Here is a 20,275-nt window from a genome sequence, read left to right as displayed (position 1 = left end):
AAAGTGTCTTCTTCGACATAAATGGTTCTGGATGACCATGATTTACCCATAGCCAATTACATATACCAGATTTTGAAAGCTAATGAACCAAGCTTTCCAACAATAGTTCACTCATCCAAATATGTTCATTAGGAGCTGAGATATACCACTCCAAACTTTTTACCTCTTCTACTGACAGAATATATGATCTCATCTAATATATTCATACTAGGGACTCACAAAATGCTCATAAATCGTATAATCCACTAAAATTTTCGTAAAATATTCGTGAACAGACAAATAATTTTGCTTGTAAAATTTTGTCATTTGTTCGTAAAGTTTCGTCAAACAAAAAAAATGTAAGTGCAAACAAATAATGATCATCAAGTAATCACGTTACGAACAATGTTTGTAAAAAGTACAAGCTACAAACTTTTACGAACTTTTTTGTAAGTCCCCAGTTGGAATTCACAAACTGTTAAGAACAATTTTATGGAATATTTTTTTCCTATGTAGAAAACTGCAGTAATGTAAATGCAAAATGCGTTTATATTACTTTGTATTAGCACTGTGTCGCTCGAAGCATCCTTTGAATATCTTAAAAGTTACGTTATATTTATGTCATACTGTCTTCAACAGGGTTTAGCTAAATGGCTTAACTTTTATAATTTCTTATTGAGGGAAAATTTTGTATTCGTAAATTTCGTATTCATGTATTTTGTAAATTCGAAACGTTTGGAAAAGCTACTCCAGAAATATTTTTATTAAATCTTGTAGAATTCGCTAAGGGCCTTGACAGATTTAAGGATAAGCCGCGAGACGATTCAGTGTAATTATATTCGAAATAATGGTTAAAGCTAAACCGCATTTCTATCATTTTCCACTAAGTCGTCTCTCGGCTTAAGTCGTAAGTGTGTCTAGGGCATAAGGTGTTATAAGAAAAAAGTTTTTATAATTTTTTTGAGGAAAATAATTAAGAAGTTTGTACTCACCCATAGAATTATGACGCGATGTGCCAAAGAGGAAGTAAATGAGAACAGGAAAGAATGCAGTGTAGATTCCCATAATTGGTGGTACATTGCCCAACAGAGCATATCCCATACCCTGTGGAATATGCATTACAGCCACTGTGCATCCTGAAATAATATCCAGTGGCAGATCACTTCGTGGTGAATACGATCGTCCCCAATCCATCACGGGGATCACAGATAAGAGTGTTCTGAAGAAGTCAACCTGCTTAACTTTTTCTGCAACCTTCTTCCATTCTGCAAAAAAAACAACAAAGCATGGATTAAATGCATTGAGTTTAGCAATTTGCCAAGATCCGTTCTGAATTAATTTTTGTTTTTGAACTCACTATTCTCTTTGGGATTCTCATATTGAAAATTCTGATTGATTTGTTCTAAGCGATAAATTGGGCGGGTAACTTTCACTGCTGTAGATTCATTCAGTACAGTCATTGCGTCACTAGTTCTATCTCTATCTTTGTCCTATTTTATTTTTAGAAAAAAAAACAGTCCTTCAACTAGTTTACAGCACCGATCTACTATATGTGCAAAAATTGCCAATTCACCAAATTATAGTGTTTCATATACTATATTCAATTCATTAAACTCTCACTCGTTCTCTTAACTTCCAAGCAAATTTTTCGTGATCAATTGTGTCTCGATCGACGTTTAAAACTCAACTGACTCACAAGTTGCGCGCGACAGTGCCAAGTTGTGGGATTCTGCCGATAATAAGATCGCGAGCTGGTGCCGAAAAAAAGACAGCATAGACATCTTCTACATATTTATTCTCTTGGGCACGAGAGAACTCCTTCAATTGAATCACATATACAGCAGGAGATAGCAAAAAGCTCTCCTCATTGGCAGTTACCTGTCTCATGGTAACAGAACGACAATAAAATGTTGAATAATATTTTCCATATCACCCATTAAAAAAATAATATTTGCAATATCTGAAAAACTAAATTGATATAATACTGTATCAATTTGATAGATCCGATCACCCAATAACAGCAAATATTTGCCACTTGTTGTACATCACTCAGAGAAACTTAAATATTTTATTAATTAATTTTCAAAGGAAAGATCGCGTCATGGTAACAAGGAAAAACACTTTTTTTCCACGCATTTTCAAGCAAAAATGACGGATTTTGTGTGTACAACTGCCTCAAAAGCACTGAAAACACTGGAAGTTTTTCCAAAATACTCACAAATAGCAAATCAAACAGCACGTGAGTTAGATTTTCCCTCCCACCGATTTTCTTCAGTCGCGCATCAATTTTTTTTCACCATTCTTCGTGCTGAATGCACGATTTTTTCTGTAAAACGTCTGGCAATTTGCAGTGTAAAAACTCATGGTTGTAGAACACTATCAGCAATTCCATCGCATTACAATACAATCTGATAGCTGGCAATTATGCACAAAATAGTAAAATGCTTGAGCACGCAATTAACTCGTCTCACAATACCATTTTGTTCCAAGAAGGGTTGCAACACTAAATAAAATCAACTGCAAGTTCAAATTTTGAAACTGCCGAATAAATATTTTTGTTCGAAAATACACAAAAATTTGAATACTGTGATTAAAAAGCACAAAAAGACCACCTTTCAAAAAAAAGCAATTCCTCAAAATATTCCCACGCCACTTTATCAAATGAAATTAAAAAAAAGAATACAAATTCCCTAAATAAAAAAAAAGTGATTATGTGAGTGTCTCAAAAGTTGATTCAGGAGAACCAGTTTAATCGCTAAAAATTCGCCAAGACACCCGAGAACCAAATTTTAATTTTTTTTTGTATAACAGAGATAGGAGGGAATATGCACAATATTTTGTGCGCATTTGCCTTTTTTTCGCTCTTCACGACTGTTTATTTTGCTTCCTTGTGCCATAACAAGTCACATGATCTCTTGGGCAAGATCGCGCACGATCACTGAGGAATGAGACTCTGATTTCGGTGAAAAACTTATTTTTCAGCCTCAGAGAAAAATGCGTGTCAAATACTGTTTCTCTGTTGAGCTATTTTTCCCATTGGTTTTCTTCTTGAGTCCGTTGGAACAAGTGGCAGTGATTGGTACGTACCATTCAACACTGCGACAATTGAATCATTTTTCAGAGTAGGGGCAGTAGCGCCTGTTGAGGCAAAGGGAAATTTTCTGTGCTTTGAAAAGTTATCAGTAGCACCTGTTTAATTTTTGTACAAAATTTATGAAAGACGAAATATGAAATACGAAATGGTATAATACGAAATGTACTAAAATACGAAGTTTTCGCAATGCGAAATGTGCAATACTTTTTATCCGGATATGCAAAGTTTTAACTTTTACTGATTTCCTTTTAGTTTTTTATTGACTAAATTATCACTCACTGATCATATTTAATTTTTCATTCATTAAATTTCACATTTTACTGATTAAAAAAATTTACTGACTAAATTTGACATTTTACCGACCAAAATTTACTTTTCTCCGACCGAATTTGATTTTGTACTGACCAAATATTTATTTTATACTGACTAAATTTTATTTATTATTGACCAAATTTAATTTTTTACTGATTTTTTGAAGTTTTTTACTGACCATATTTAATTTTTTACTGACCATATTTTATTTTTTATTGACCGAATTTGATTTTCTACTGACCAATATTTTATTTTTTACTGACCAATTTGAATTTTTTATTGACCATTTTGAATTTTTTACTGACCAAAAATATTTTGCCAAATTAGCCCCGCCCTATTGGTCCGACCAGAGATAAGATTTTGCCAGGGGTCAGTTCTCCATATCGGATATTCCGATGCATCCAGGCCACCAATTGGGCCCCTTATGCTTCCCCACTCCTATTCTATCTTATCCCCCGATACGGGTAGCCGCTCTATATCACAGCTCTGTGAGCAGTCAGTGCCGTTACTATGTCACAGCATCCCTTCTCGGTGTGTGTTTGGGATCAGTGACAGCGAATATTTGTATCGATTGAAGTACCACACTTTCACATCGAAACTCGTTCTCGTTTTGTTTACGCGGTTCACTTTTTTGTCAATATGCACCATTGACATTACTATTCATTCATTCACTGGACGAATTCAAAGCCGATATGGCATGAGAAATCTTTTTCTGCTGCTGCTCAGCTTTGAACCCCAGACCTCGCAGTCATAGAGCTACTACTCTATCCACTGACCCACTCGAGGCCCTACCGAGCCTACCTACCAGAGACACTTTTTAAATTTTTTTTAAACATATCAAATTTTGAAGATGTTGCACAGCTTATTGATAATTATGTGATAATTATGTGTAAGACTCTTAGGAAAAAGTAAAGAAATTCACATTATTCGAAAGCATGATTGTTCGAAGGGAAAGTATTTTCCCCTAATGCTTTTTTGCATTCCACAAAAATACGTTTATTTGATTCCATAAAACTGGGATCACACTGACAAAAAAAAGAGGCTGCGATTAACTTTTTTTCGTAATAACTGTAACACTTTTTGGGTGTAAAAATATATCAACATTTTTTAATGTTAATTTTACACCTTTTAAGGGTAAAATCAACATGAAAGAAGGATAACTTTAATCCATAATACACCTAAAAAGGGTAATATTTACACCGTTTTCGGATCAATACTGCAGGGTAAAATTAACATTTCCGGAATGTTATTTTAACTTTTTCGGATTTCTCACAGTGTAGGATTAATGACATTGACGGGATAGAGAAAAAGCTCGCCAATTTTCAATTAATGACGTAGAATTTGCATACACGCAGGATAATGTCGATTGCGTCGACCGTTGTCTTATCGGCATTTCTTTTTTCTCAGCATTTTGTGCAAGAGCTAAAAAAGCTAAGCTAAAAAAGGCAGCGTTTTCTGCAAAAATATGCTGAAAACGCTACTGTTTTTAGCTAACTGTGCTCGTTGGGTTGTATTGTCATTTGCATCAAATGCAGATGCAAAACAAATGCAGATACGACAACAGCTAATGCAACCAACGACATATCTTTCGAAGTGCAAAACATGTTGAGCACCAATTTAAAGAAAATATTTTAAATAGTCAATCTGACAGATGAAGTCAATCTGCAGATATTATTTTTACCAAACTGTAATTAACCCTCTATCAGGTAAGACCGCCTCAAGGCGGTCATTCTATAAAACCCATTTACTGCGATAATATTACTTATTAGAAGTTAAAATATCTACAGTGTCCTCAGTTATAGTCTTACTAACATATTTTCTGAAGCTCAACTCATTTTGACCTTTTGTTTGGTTACCATCTTCAGTTTTGTGTGACAGGTCAGAGAAAAAATAACAAAATGTCGTTCGCAACATTTTTCGTTTTCAAGTGCAAAAAAATTGTTTTAAAGTAATCTATAACTGTAGTAAGAATGTTATTTTCTGAAAGCTATGATATTCTAGTTTGTATATTTCTATTGATAAATGTGAAAAAAACTAAAATTATGAATTTAAGAAGAAAAAAAGGAAGACCACCTGTGGGCAGTGTTATCGGTTCAGACGCAAAATTTTCAAAAATTACCGAACTTTTTATTTAATTGTTTTGGTTGTTATGGTAAAATATATTATTGTTTTGATACACATTAGTCATGGAAAACAATTGAGATTACACAAAGACTGTTCAGAATGAGTAAAATGGTCGATTTCTGCGAATTAAGTGAAATTGATAAAGAAGCAGACTTCAACAGTGATGATGAATTCCCTAATTCGTCCTTTAATGCCCCAGATCGTGAAATAAATCCAGAAGATGAGCAATGTATTTCAAAGGACCTATAAATTATACAAGAAGGTGACGTTTTCATAGCTGACCTGTGACCTATTCGGTAAAAATCAGTCTTATTGCCATACCTTGAGCTTCATTAACATCTAATTCTAAATCTGGCGACCAAACGAAAAGAGACAATGAAGAACTGATGGTTTTTTTTTAGTTTATTGGACCAATAATTACCTTAGACAAAATTATTTAACTACTTTTTTTCATATTACAGAAAATACTTTTAGAAGGTTAAGACTTATTCCATGCATTTGGTGAAACTACTATCGATGTGGAAGACCTATATTTTCTTATATTAATAGGAATATATTAAATAGGAATATATTAGGCTACATTAAATCTATTTACAATGGAAAATAAAAAATAAAATCCAAGAAATTCAATGAAATGGAATTCTAGTCTAAAACCGATTCTACTCTCTTTTAATTTAATAAAAATATAATATTTGGTCATTTTCTATTTGATTTTTTCGAATGCCCCAAAATGCGACATTTTTTAAATTATTTTTCTAGGTGATTATTTTCGCTTTTGTAATATTGATATTATGAATCTAAGTCTTCAAAAGAATAGTGATATTTGTTTTTATCTCGCGTTAAAAAAATATCCATAGTATTGAATATAAAAAAAATTGTAAGTACATCTGTCCGTAAATGACTACATTAAGGGTTATTTGAAAATGATATTACAAATATTTAGCATCCAATAACCAGTAATCCAATAATAATAAAAGAATGTGTGTCATTAATTGTATTATGGCACTAAATAGGTGAAAGATAGGTGCAAAATAGGTGAAGATTAAATTATAGAACTCATAATTATATATCGTAAAAATATATAAATAATAAAACAAGTTAGTGTGAAATTCTATAAATAGCTTCGTAAATATGTTTTCACTGTCATTCAGTAAAATGTATTATTATCTCTGAATTTTTCACCATTTCCGCATTATTATTGCAATTGTCATTGGTATCTTAAAAAATGAATGTTTATTGCTTTCAAAACAACATCAATTTGCTTAATAATTTTACTATAATGGTTCTTCAAAAATATTATAAATATGCTGTTTCTGCTCAGATACAGAGATAACATTTCGTTGTAATTTAAGTAATTTTCGCAATCTTAAATTTGCTCACTTTGCAACACTTTTTATGAGTTGTTTTCATAACATTCTCTTAATCGACACAATGTCAATAATCCGCTAAGGTGCAATAAATTAGATCAAAGATCATTCTCGACTTATATCTATGTTGAATGGGAGGTGCGAAACTCAGCTGTTGCGCTGTGAAACAGAAATTCTTGAACTTAGACGCTGCTTTTGATACTGTGAAGGTCGCCTTTGGGTCATTGCATATCTAAATATACGTCGATTTTGGCGGGTTTCGGAGGCACACTTTTCATATTAAATCACACACTGTTTCAATGTGTTGCATTATAGTCTTTTAACTTTAAAGCTCTCTTCAAATTCACGAGAAAATGCTTCTTTCACATTCAACGAAGCACTTCCACCAGCACGTGGGGAACATCTTTTTTTTATTTTTTTCGGCACCGGAAATATCTGTTTCCAAGGGGACACAAAAAATTCAATGTGCAAATACCTTTTTGCGCGCATACGATCACGTTCGATTATTCAATTGCAGGACATTTTTTTTCTGTGGTAATGGGACAAAGTCAATGATCGTACGATTGATTGATATTGAGAAAGAACTTTTCAAGATTATTTGATTTGTTGCCATCACAAGATCACAGCATTGACTGCCCTTTTGTAGTCAACGCAAAAACCACAGAATTGTTTTATCAACATTAAAAGCGCGCACAGAAATAATGAATGGAGGAAAGCCAGGGGGTAAATAAGTAGATTACTTTATGGAAAAAAAACGGAAAATAGCTTAATTGCCGCCGAATTTTTGATCAAAACCGATGTTCTCTGTGAATTTTCTACGGTATCTATACGGCATCAGTTTAACCTATCCCCCGAATACGTCTTAGAAACAAAAAGGAAGAAAAGCTCACGAAAAGGCTGTTTAATCCTTGTATGAGACTGGGGCAGTTTCAGGCATATAAACTTTCGAAAATATATTTTGGAACAATAAATTAATATATGGCAAGTAATATATACACACTGAGAAAAAAAGAGGTGCGATGTGCGATTAACTTTTTTTCCTCATAATTTTAACACTTTTTAGGTGTAAAAATATATCAACATTTTTTCCTGTTAATTTTACACCTTTTAAGGGTAAAATTAACATGAAAAAGGGTAACTTTAACCCCAAATACACCTAAAAAGCATAATATTTACACCGATTTCGGATCAATACTGCAGAGTAAAATAAATATTTCCGGAATACAGTAGACTCTCACTCAATCGGCTCTTTTTCAATCGGGCGTCAAATTTTGTTGACAATTTTCACGCTTAATTATGAAACTAATTCGCTCAAATACGCTGTAGTTCTTCCTATTTTATCGTGATTCTTTATAATTGAGCGCTTTTTGTGGAATTTACAAAGGCTTTGACGCCCAAATCTATCGATAAACCGGATGACATTTCGCCCCAAATTCCCGATTGAGAGAGAGTCTACTGTATTATTTTAATTTTTTCGGATTTCTCTCAGTGTAGAACCTATTTGGACTCTGGATTTATTGAGATAAAAGAAGGAATCGAAAACTAGAACACAATCATAGGCCTTTTATAGATCAAACCCGAAATTCCGATTCTCGACAGACCAGGGAAGTGAAACCAGGAAAGGGTAACTGCGAGATAGGACCGCGAATAACTAAAGAGAATGGTAAAACTTCTGAAAATCCTAAAACCACAAAATTTATTAAAAAGTCCTCAAGAAAAGGAGTATATGGGAGGATCTAGGCGAATCCCAGAAAGATTGACGTCGATTTGAGGAATATCGACGTTAACGCCTGGAAGATTGACGTCAATGCCAGGAAGATCAACAAGTCGTCAAAATACTAGGGCACATAGGAGAAAGTACTCTCCCTTCGAACGTTCATGCCTTTGAATAATGTGAATTTTCTTTTAGTTTTTCTAAGAGACTTAGACATTTCTATTAAATATTAGTTGGCTTATCATCAATTGTTGATAATTCCATGATAATTTAATGTAAATCTCTTACGAAAAACAAAAGAAATTCACATTATTCGAAGGCATGAACGTTCGAAGGGAGAGCACTTTCCCCTAGATATCAATCCCGTGTAAATTCACGTGGATTCCAAGAAGATTGACGTTAACCCGGGAAAAATTAACGTCAATGCCAGGAAAATTGACGTCGGTCCCAGAAAAATTAATGTTAATCTTAGGAAGATCGATAATTCGTCAATCTTAGGCATATAAACGTCAATCCCAGGAATATTACCGTAGAACCTAGAAAGATTAACGTTAATCTCGAAAAGATTGACGTATATCCCAGGAAAATTAACATAAATAGTAGGAAGATCGACAGGACGATAATCCCAGGAAGATTAACATAGATACCAGAAACATAGACATTAACCCCGAGAAGATTCACTTCAATGCCAGGAAAAGTAATGTCAGTTTCAGGAAAATTAACGTTAATCCTACACTAAGAAAAAACTTAAAAAGTTAAAACAACTCTATGGCAGAGTTGAATTAACTCTACGAATATCGATGTAATTGTTACTCTTTTTCGTGGTAAATTTTAGTAAGTAGAGTTAAAACAACTCTTCGTGTGAGTTGAATTAATACGTCGGATATCGATGCAATTATTACTCTTTTTCGATGTAAAATTTCATCTCGACTGAAGTATATGAAGTGTTTTCGTTTTAAGAATATACTTCAGTCAAGAAGATTTTCGTATGACAAAGTTCATATGGAATATCAACTATAAATATGCCTAACAGTGTTTTTCATGTAGACATATGCGTGCATCATACGTGATATTTCGCTCGGAACATAGGGAACTTGAGGTCAAGAAAATATTAATAAAGAAAATGATAAAATTAAAAAAAAATAAACATAAAATTGCAAAACATATTCATTTTGGGATTTGAAAGAGTTATTTTAACTCCAAAAAAGATTTTTTGACTCTTGAATCAAGTTATTTTAACTCTAAAAACGAGTTGTTTTCAGTCTTAAAAAGAGTTTTTTACGCTCTTTTATCATGTAAATTTTTGAGGAAGAAAAGTTAAAACAACTCTTCCGAATATTACACCTAAATAGAAGTAAAATCAACTCTAAAATATAGTTAATCAAAAATCACAACGAAAAAGAGTTAATTCAACATCGATTCGAGTAAGATTTACTCGATTATTTTTCTGACTGAGTGTAGGAAGATCGACGTCAATCCCAGGAAGATTGATGTTAACCCTGGAAAAATTGTCGTGAATTCCAGGCAGATAGATGTCAATACCAGAAAGATTAATGTCAATCCCATAATACGATTGATATCAATCTCAGAAGGATTGATAGATATGTCAGGAAGAATTGCGTTAATCCTAAGATACATCGATCTTAGGAAAATCGTCTTTCATTACAGGGAAATTGACGTCGGTCTAAGGAAGATTGCTGTCAATCCCAGAAAGATTGATGTTAACCCTGGAAAAATTGTCGTCAATCCCAGGCAGATAGATGTCAATACCAGAAAGATTGATGTCAATCCCAAGACGATTGATATCAATCCCACAAGGGTTGGTGTTAATCTCAAAAATGTCAATCCCAGGAAGATAGAAGAAAACTGACGTCGATTAAAAAATCACGCGATTTTGCGGTCTTTGAGCAAAAATCGCACAATAGAACTTTCACAATCTCCGATTTTTACGATTTTCGCGCAATCTAGCATTTTTTGTAATAAATGGCAGGCAATTTGAAAATTTTATCACTAAAGTACCTACTTAACCCATTCCTTACCATGGTATTATACATCATACGCAAATTGAGTGATTTTTGATGACTTATTTCTGGGTAATTTTTATGCGAATTGCTGTCGGGAATGGATTTTTAGAAACGTTAGTTATTCAATTACTTGAGAAAAATAGTCCGACAGAGATGAAAATACATTTTGTTATTATTTTCTTGCTTCGCGGAAGGTCATGCAAAATTTTTGCTCAAAATGTCGGACGGAAAATACAACATCCCGTCGAATTTGTTAAAATTGGCTTCGTTCCTCTTTCCTGATTTGAATTCTAGTTGCCAATTGGTGTTCTTGGATAGTTACTCTATCTAAAGCAATAGAGTTTGTAATGAATTAATGCACAGAATTTAAATTCAGTGACCGTTAAGACGTGTGTTTGACAGAGGCTCCCCGCGACCCCATATGAGATAAAAAATTTTTCTTTTCAAAAAATTCATCTACTAATCTGTAGGAAACTAATCCCAAAATATGAACATTCTATCTCAAGTATTTCTGGTACATTGACTGAATGGGTTAATCACCCCCTGCGTGGATATTTGCAAAAAACTCGGCGATTGACGTCGATTTTCCTAATAGATCCACAACGAGTAACTCAGTTATACACCCCTCGGACAAAAGCTTCCTTTTTCATGTCACTTGGAAACACACAACCAGTACATTTTGTAATCGCACTGGAAGCTCATAAAGCTGTTCTCTAATTTCGCGAGGATCATTACAGAATTCATTGTGAAAGATCATTACACGTGGAAAATTGAAAAATTTCACGGCATTGCTCTCAATCCCATTATTGCAATGTTATTGTATTAAATTACAATAAATCGCAATATTTAGTTTTCAGATACGTCATTGATTGTTTCTTTTTTTTTATAAAACCAAAATAGCATAGAAATTTAAACATTCTAAAAATTTGTGAGTCACACTTTTCTTGCCACGAAATAAGTTTCTATTAAATATTATTTTTCGCATTGTATTCTGTGGCTTAAGTAAAAGAACACAGTTATGCAATAAAAAAGGGGAATTTTAAAAACAACTTTGTAATTCACTGTCGCGCACATTTCACGGAGAAAAAAGAAAGTCGTGTTATTATTCAATAAAAGCACAATAAAAATTATCAGGTTGGACGTGAAATTATACTCAAGGAAATTGTCTAAATTTTCTTCTAAGAAAAAGTATATCACATTTATTGCACAACTTCTTTTGCACTTCACCGTGGGGGGAATGATAAGAATCCCATGTATCACTGCAGAGACTGTATGAGATGAAGTTAATAAATTGTGGAAGATTTCACATATATTCCTTATCACAACACTTTTGTTTGTTCGTCTAACGACAATCACGTAAAAACAGGCGTAATTCAGAATTATTAGAGACAGCGAAAACATAATTAAGGCAAGTGTTGTATATGCCTTACGATTTTGTCGTCTTAAGAGATATTATGAAAAAACTTCTCAATGAAAGCAGCATCATATTGTGTACAATAGTACTGTCTTTTCTCATTTTTCATTGATTATTGATCAGTGCATCAATTGGATAATTTATTATGAAATACTTTATTGAGCTCTGTGGATTTTTTTGGTTCTTTTCCATCGACCTTTAGTGCAGCTTTTATAAACATTGATTGTGTTCAGTAAAGCATATAAATAAATTGAAGTTTTTCTCAGAGAATATGAGATTATGTCAAGTGCAGCATGCAGCTGATCAAATGGATCGTTTACTCGATAGGGTTCTCTTCTCAATAATTCGTCACAGTTATTACAAAAATGAGAGCTAAGAAGATGCAATAAAAATATGACACAAATTTTGAGACTTTATCACTAAATCTGATCCTCCTAAGAGCGACAATCTTACTGGCTCTACATAGAAAAAATATTTTGTAAAATTTTTCGTAAATGTTTGTGAATTTCTATTGAGGATACAAACAAGTTCGTAAAAGTTTGTACTTTTTCACAAACATTGTTCGTAACATGATCATTTGACGAGAATTTTTTGTACTTTTACAAACATTTGTTCGTAAATGTTTGTAAACACACAAAAAATGTCCGTAGAATTTTGTCATTTGTTCGTAAATGTTCGTAAAATGTTCGCCATGCAAACAAAAATTTACGAACAAATGTTTGTAAAAGGAAAAAATTGCTCGTCAAATAATCATGCTACGAACAATGTTTGTGAAAAAAGTACAAACTTTTACGAACTTATTTTTGTTCTATAAGATTTACGAGCATTTTGTAAGTCCCCAATAAGAATTCACAAACTTTTAAGAATAATTTTACGAAATATTTTTTTCTGTGTAGTTACCTAAATTTGCATTAATTTTAATCGTACGTATTTTCATTAATTAATAATCGTACGAATTCTAATATAAAAAGTTCTAAAGGTACTGAAATTATATATAACCGTTTGGCACATTCTAATCTCGAATGATTACCCAGAAAAAGGTTTTAAGAGACATGATTCATATTTAGTTAGAAATATTATATAAGCCTCAAATACTATGTGATATTTTTTTGTATGCTAATTGGTATCTTTGTGATACGTTTAACTATATCCTTTGCAATTGAATGTTTAATTTTTACATTAAATTAATAAAAAATATGTGTAATTGCAAACTTGCACTCTGTACCTTGGATCGTCAGGAATTTAATCAGGTGTCTCACGGAAAATTGGTTTTATAAATTAAATTTCAGCTAATGCAGTGCATTCTTGGGAGAGCTAAATGGTAAAAAGTAGATAATAATTTTTAAAAATTCATTTTATTTGGAGCAATAATGCGGTATTAACATGACGATCCGAGTAATACTGCCAATCGCTGATGCTCTTCCCTTACATTTCGATCAATTTCAAAACTGTTGCAATTATCTAAGGAAGTAAATTAATTGCAATTCCTCTCAAGATGTTTGATGATAACGCAATTAAAGTATCTATCACAGAATGAATTCCCAAATGATTCTGATAAACTTTCTAAACTAAGTTGAGATTTGATGTGAGGACAGTTTTGGGTAGTTTCTTGTGTTCAAAAATTATATAATTACAATTAAAAATAATTCCGAATTATTTTTTGCCAAAAATCAACGAGTTGTATGTTATAAAAAAGTTCAAAATTATTCAAAAGAATTCAAATTACTCTAAAGAAAATTTGGAAAATAAAAAAATCTTAAAAAAATAATGCGTAATAAAAGTCTGTTCATTAATTATAATTTTGAGAAGATTTGATAAAATAAAAGAGATGGCAAAGTGTTTCAACTTCGCGGAATGATCAGATTAACGAGATAGAGTACAGTGTATATCATATGTTCGCCCCGTTCGCCCTGTCTCGAATCTGGAGGCCAACTATCGTTCTTAACTGTGTTTTGTTTTTGGTTCCAGGATTAACTTAGTACGCCGGAGAGGCCGGAGACCAGGACGTTTAGCCCAGTGCTTTTTGTGCTCATTGGTCGACTTCTCTTGAGAAGATGCTTGATACGGCTCTCACAGAATAGCCGCAATAGACATTAGACTTATAAAGGATGTCTTGGATTTAGATTTAGCCAAGTGCAGTTACCTAGTTACCAAGGTTACCTTAGTTTAAGGTGTTTAGTCATGGTGGTCACTAGTCCTTTTTTTGTGTTGCAGTTTTCTGACAGAAAATTTGTAAAAGTACTAACGTATGTCCAGTGAAATCTGCACAAAAGTTTGAAGGCTTAAAAAAATGTATACCAGTCACTTTTATACCACTTTACAGTGTTTCCAGATGTGTTCTTAACATGACACAAAAGTTTTGCTAGATTTAGTTAGGAAACATGGCTCCCACAAATAATACTGAAGAGTATAGACGAAAATTAGTTTGTAATTTTCACGACAGTCATCCTACCTTGAAGAAGTCTGAAGTCGTGATACATTTTGTGACTATGGGAATATCGCGAAGGAGTATTTATAGCATCCTGTCGAACTATGGGAAGCGAAAAATCACTACACGAGCTAAGGAATCTGGAAATTTTAGCACCCTTAGTCAGTCGAAGATGCGGGCTCGACTTGCAAGTTAACATCCAATAAAGTTGCAAAGTCGTACCGTGAGCTTGGTAAAAAACTTGAATACAGCAAAACAACGGTGAAGAAGTATCTGGAGTCTATGGGAATCAAGAGGAGAACCAGAAAACCGAAGCCAGCTGTCTCAGAAACTCAGGAAAAGACTCAGAAAATTCGTTTGTCTCTTTTGATCCAAAATGTTTTTCACGTTCAGAACGACATTTTTTGTGTCATGGACGATGAGTCCTATTTCACCATGGATGGTAATAAGTGGCAGGGGCAGTATTATTATGTACGTGACGACAATGTAGACAAGAAAGATAAGTACGTTGAGCATACTAAGTACCCGAAAAAGGTCCTTTTGTGGCTTGCAATCAGTGCTGCTGGAATGTCTGAGCCCGCGTTCCTCACAAAGAGTCTAACGCAAAATTCTGACGTCTATATCAGAGATTGCTTGCCTAAGCTGGAAGCTTTCATCAATAAGTATCATCGAAGGGACAATGTGATCTTCTGGCCAGACCTAGCACCCAGCCATTACTCAAGGAAGACAATGAACGCATTGGAGGAACTTCAGATACCTGTTGTCAAGAAGGAAGAAAGCTCCCCCTATAACGTCCCTCAATTGAGGCCTATTAAATCATTTTGGACTAATATTAAGTGAAAGGTGTATGCCCGAAACTTTCGACCCAAAACCGAAGTCACGCTGAAGGGAAAAATAAAACGGGATTTGAAGAAGATGCCAACATCCACATTTTCGACATCAGTGGCGGAAGTTCCCCGAATGTGCCGAAAAGCTCATCGGATCGGACCAGATTTTTTCTGAAATAAGTTCATACTTATACCTTTCAAAACATGTAAAAAAGTTATAATAAAACTATGTAAAAATATTAAAAAATTGTGTTTGAACTTTGGGCAGATTTCACTGGCCATACGTTATATCCAGGATGGCCTCCATTGCCGAAGTTGAATAAGATCTTATGGCCCTGTTGTAGTAATGCAGAAGAACCTTTGTATCGTATGGGAGTTGATTTGTAGCTATGGTTTCACAAAGGACTCATGAATCCAAATAGTGATACGGGGTTTTAGGCCTCAGCGTGGGCCAACCATTTTATGACATATCAAAAGGGACTTTGATGTTCTTATTGATGAAGTACGTAATAGATGTGTTCTAGGTCAACTTGTTGTCAAACATGAGCCATAGATATTTAATTTCTTGCTTTACCTCAATAACAATTCTCTTTAGCAAGATATTATCAAGATTTACCTTATGCCTTGTGAAAGGCCAGGGGCCCATCAAGCCTAATAAAAAGTAAAGCTATTTTTCACTTTTCCTTGTAAAAATTTTGCAGATATTGCGCCACGACTTATGGCCTCTACACACTAGAGAAATGTATGTCCACATTGAAGAGTTTTTCATAAACAAGCGTAAGGAGTTTGTTTCAATGTGGACATAAAGACATAAATTTTTCTAGTGTGTAGAGGCGATAAAACAAATTTGCTAGTAGTATTATTTCGGCGAATATTATGAAATATGTATTTTTAGATAGCTTTTAATGCACAATTTTGAAACATATCAGACTGATAAGTCAATTCTCTTTAGGAAAAAACTTGCCATTAGTCTTCAGTGCCTCTATGCTCTACGCAAAAACGTATGGAAAAATGAATGTCGAGATGTCCCTGTGAAAGGTACTAGGGGAGACCGGGGTACTTATAGCCAGGGGTAAAAGTAGACAGTGGATTTTTCTCGTTTTTCTTAAAATGTACATCGAGCAAAGTATTTTTTAATGAAAGTAGGAACACATCCCCATATTGCCAGAAATATTTATAACTCTGATCCTGTTATCCTACAATTTAGAAGCATTTTTATAAAATGGGTATAAAATTGTAGTTTTAATGTTACAGTTTTTGGACCAGCATTTGGTTTTCTGAGTTTCTAGTCAAGATTTCATAGTTTTACCTCGTTTCTGGTTTAATAAACCTAATTAAAAAATATTTTTCACTTGGATAATAATTATCCACTTTTTTATATAAGATGATAAACACTGAAACAGCCCTCGGGGCAGTTGTAGTCACTCTTCCGTGGCGGGCTAAAACTATCAATGATTTTTCATTAATAGTTGGATAATTGTTAGATGAAAAAGTACTATTGATATTCCAAGCAATATTGCCATTTGTATGAGCAACTTGAGAAATAGATTTTTTCAGAATGTTTGCATTAATTTTGCCTCAATTACAAAAATGTCATAAAAAAGTTGGCTAAAGCCCTTTTCTTTACGTTTAAGTAACATATTTAGCATCAGTGGGCTTCAGTGTATCAAGTGAAACAATATTTGGTATCTCCAGTTTAAAATTTCATCTGGGAAACTAGTGGCAATTAGTACCCCAAAAATGGCTATTTCTACCCAGGCAGGGGTAAGTGTAGCCAATGTGCCATACTTTTTTCATTATCCTCTCAAGAAAAAGCCAAGGATTTTAGAGTTTTGAACTACACTGTTTCATATATCCAATATCCTAATGCTACTTATGAAACATAAAAATATTAGACAAAACTTATCATTTTTTCACAAGCCACTCGCGAAAAAAAAGCTTCATTTGCTGGCTAATTCTACCCCTGTCTCCCCTATGGCTGTTTTGGAAGAATTTATTTTTGATCCCGCTTTTTGACACTATTTTAAGATGATAGATGTGTTGCACAATGAAGACCAAGTCATGAACATATCCTGTAGACCTGATTCCGTTATCAGACAATTCTGTAAGTAGTCCTTTAGTGACCAAGGGCCACATTGATGGTGATAAGACACCTCCTTGCGGACAGCCTTGCGTCACCCGAACTACCACAAGTTTTGGTCTTCTCTGGTATTTACCGTACGGGAAGTGAACATTTTCATCACCCAGTCTACAATAAACTAGCTGATGTTCTTATTACGTGATATTTCAAGTACCATATCGAATTTGGTGCTGTTAAATGCCCTAGATAGAGCGACCTGTTTCGCTTCGAGAGAACTTTCAACACCACAGATCAACTCGCTCAAAGCGGTATTAGGTGATCGGCCACGTAAGTAGCCGTGTTGTGTTTTGTGTAAAGGGAATTCCATAAGTTCCCTGTCGTAAGTAAAGATCAATTACTGAGGTCAAACGGGTCAAACTAATTGGTCTGGGGGGTCCCCGAAAGTTATTTTTTCATTACCGATTAGAACCGATTCAGCCAGGTTAAAAAAATTTAAGAACTTGGAAGATCTAACCTTGATAATCTAGTAGTAATTTAGTAAAAATTATACTATTCTACAGTACCGTTGATGTGGGAGACTTTGCACCCTTGCTGTGGTAAGTTTTTTTGATTCTAGCACTTAAGGATGGTCTTTACTTAACGTACATAATAGATTCATAATCAGATAAACATATAAGATTCAAACATAATACAATAGTAATTAAAACGACGAAGATCATCCTTAATCCGAAGCAGTCACCCTCGGAGTGCAAAGTCATCCGGACTTACGGTAGGGTAAATTAAGCTAATTCAAAACCTGCTCCAAATGGAAACGTCATTCTTTTCATGATATGTACAGTACTAAATTATATTTATATATTTTCTATACCATAGTTTCATTATTTAGTTAATTTTGCTCCAAATAAAGCGAAAATCCATTCATATTCACCCATTTTAATTTGTTAATTTCTCAGAAAAATGAAAAGTGTACCTTTTCACTATCAAATTTTTCATCGATTGACCATGTTTTCCAATGAAAAACAAAATAAAGTGACTTCTGTTTATGCGTTTTGTTCAACATTTATGTCATATTTCTGGCTAATTTTGGTTAAATTAAGTGCAAATCTTTATTGTTAACGGTACGTGAAGTTTTCAAATGAAATAATTACCTATTTCGTGAACAAAAAGGGTTTTTCTGAAGTGTCTCTAAATGCTTCAATAGGAAACCCTGGAAATATGATTTTTTGGAGAGATTTTCTTATTGTTTCAGATGGGGAAAGGAGAAAAGACCAGGAATAAGAACAAATCCTGCACTCAACAGCAACTCAACAAGGTCTTGGAAGCCTTTCGTCGCGGTTTCACTTATGCTGTTTGTCTCCAAAACTTTCCCTTGTCTCCATTTGGATTAATTTGTTTCCAATAGAAGCATTTTACACTCGCATATTTTTCTTGTATTTAAGAAGTTTATTTTATATCTAAAGAATTTTCACTAAACAGTAACATTCTAGAAGAGTCAATAAGGAGCAAATTTATGTAATTCTCTTCTGAAAAAATATGAACTTAATGTGTTGAATCTTCTGTCAAAGTTAAAGCGTGTGGAAATGGTTTTGAATTAGGACATTTACCCTATTTTGAAAATTATTTAAGTTTTTTTTATTAAATTTTAAAAAAAGTTCACCGAACTCTCAATTGGTTTGTCCCGTTTGTCCAGAATCGCAAATTTTACCTCATGCTCTAAATACACATACGACTTCAGCCGAGAAACGGCTTATGTTAATTATTATCGAAATATTGATTTGACTGAATTCCCATTAGTTTCTCACTAACTAAGCCATTTCTCAGCTTAAGCCGAGAGATGGATTAGTCAGAAAATTATGGAAATGTAAGATCATTATTTTGATTATAATTACGTTAATCGCGTTAATCCGTCTAAAGCCGTAAGTGTCTATTTGAAATTTTAAAATAAATAAAACTGCTTTTCTTGCCCGCATTTTAATCGCCAAATTTCAAAATTGATTTTTTTAAATAACAAAGCAATAAATAAAATACAGTGGGACCTCGATAGAGTCAACTAATTATTTCCAGGCCTGTTGACTCCATTGGATTCGGTGACTCTATCGGAGTCCGAAAAAATCAATTAAAATGTGAAATTTTGATATAAAGGGGTATTATTTTATGTTTGTACTAGATAATTGATAAATTTAACACGATAGTAGAATATTTTATTTAATTAACCCATAAATTCTACACTCTCTACACCTGATACACCAAAACATTAATTTTAATTTTGAAAAAGTCATACAATATTATTAGTTCAATAATAATGGAAAAGTTGACTCTATCGGAGTCAATTTGGGTCCAAGTTGACTCTATCGAGGTCCCACTGTACTTCCATTTCAATCATTTTTTTAATGTTTAATGTATTTAACCACTCTAAACGCTTCTTCAAATTTTGCATTTCTCTTAAACAATAATTTTTTGCATTTAATAAAATTTAGAGAACCTTAAAACTATCGTTTTTCCTAATGGTAATTTTTTTTCGCAGCACGTGCGAAGAGTAAAATCCGTCAATTATTATTTTTTTATTAATAATTTCTGAGGTCATCCCCCTTGTTGGTCTATTTGGAAAAAATCCGGTTTGCCTAAAAAAACCCAGCTCTACAAATTTCAACTAATAGCTGAATGTTAATTCAACAGTATTTTGTTGTATCGGTATAGGAAGTGTTTATAGTTTCAGGTTTAAGTTCAGTGTGAAATCACTATCAAAAATTTTTTTGAAACTAACGTGTTATGTAAATTACTAAATTTTAGTAGTGTGAACTGCCGCACATGATGCAAATATTTTTGTGTTTATATACCCAATTCGATTGTTGAGAATGAAACTAGATTCCCAACTTTCGAACAAGATGAAGAATGAATTAGAATAGTAAAAA

The 20,275-nt window shown here is 33.4% G+C and overlaps 1 protein-coding gene across 6 annotated transcripts in view; it reads right to left on the bottom strand.

The window, feature by feature from the left end:
- The window catches only part of LOC129803543 (solute carrier family 26 member 10-like), a 38,934-nt gene extending 26,909 nt beyond the window's left edge, over positions 1 to 12,025 (bottom strand). Inside the window, exons 1-3 of one of the 6 annotated variants that reach the window (XM_055850177.1) lie at positions 11,812 to 12,025; positions 1,337 to 1,469; positions 972 to 1,244 (exon numbers count right to left, since the gene is read on the bottom strand). In XM_055850177.1, coding sequence (XP_055706152.1) covers positions 972 to 1,244; positions 1,337 to 1,469; positions 11,812 to 12,015 — 610 coding nt within the window. In that variant the 5' untranslated portion in view covers positions 12,016 to 12,025. Of the gene's footprint in view, positions 1 to 971; positions 1,245 to 1,336; positions 1,526 to 2,197; positions 2,267 to 2,455; positions 3,068 to 11,374; positions 11,414 to 11,811 lie in introns of those variants that run through there. The other 5 variants (XM_055850176.1, XM_055850181.1, XM_055850175.1 and 2 more) reach the window with 5 other exon arrangements.
- Positions 12,026 to 20,275: the final 8,250 nt, after the last annotated feature.

Source organism: Phlebotomus papatasi, chromosome 2 (assembly GCF_024763615.1).
Source record: "Phlebotomus papatasi isolate M1 chromosome 2, Ppap_2.1, whole genome shotgun sequence".
In the NCBI taxonomy this organism is placed as follows: Eukaryota; Metazoa; Arthropoda; class Insecta; order Diptera; family Psychodidae; genus Phlebotomus; species Phlebotomus papatasi.
This window is presented reverse-complemented; position numbering and strand designations above follow the sequence as displayed.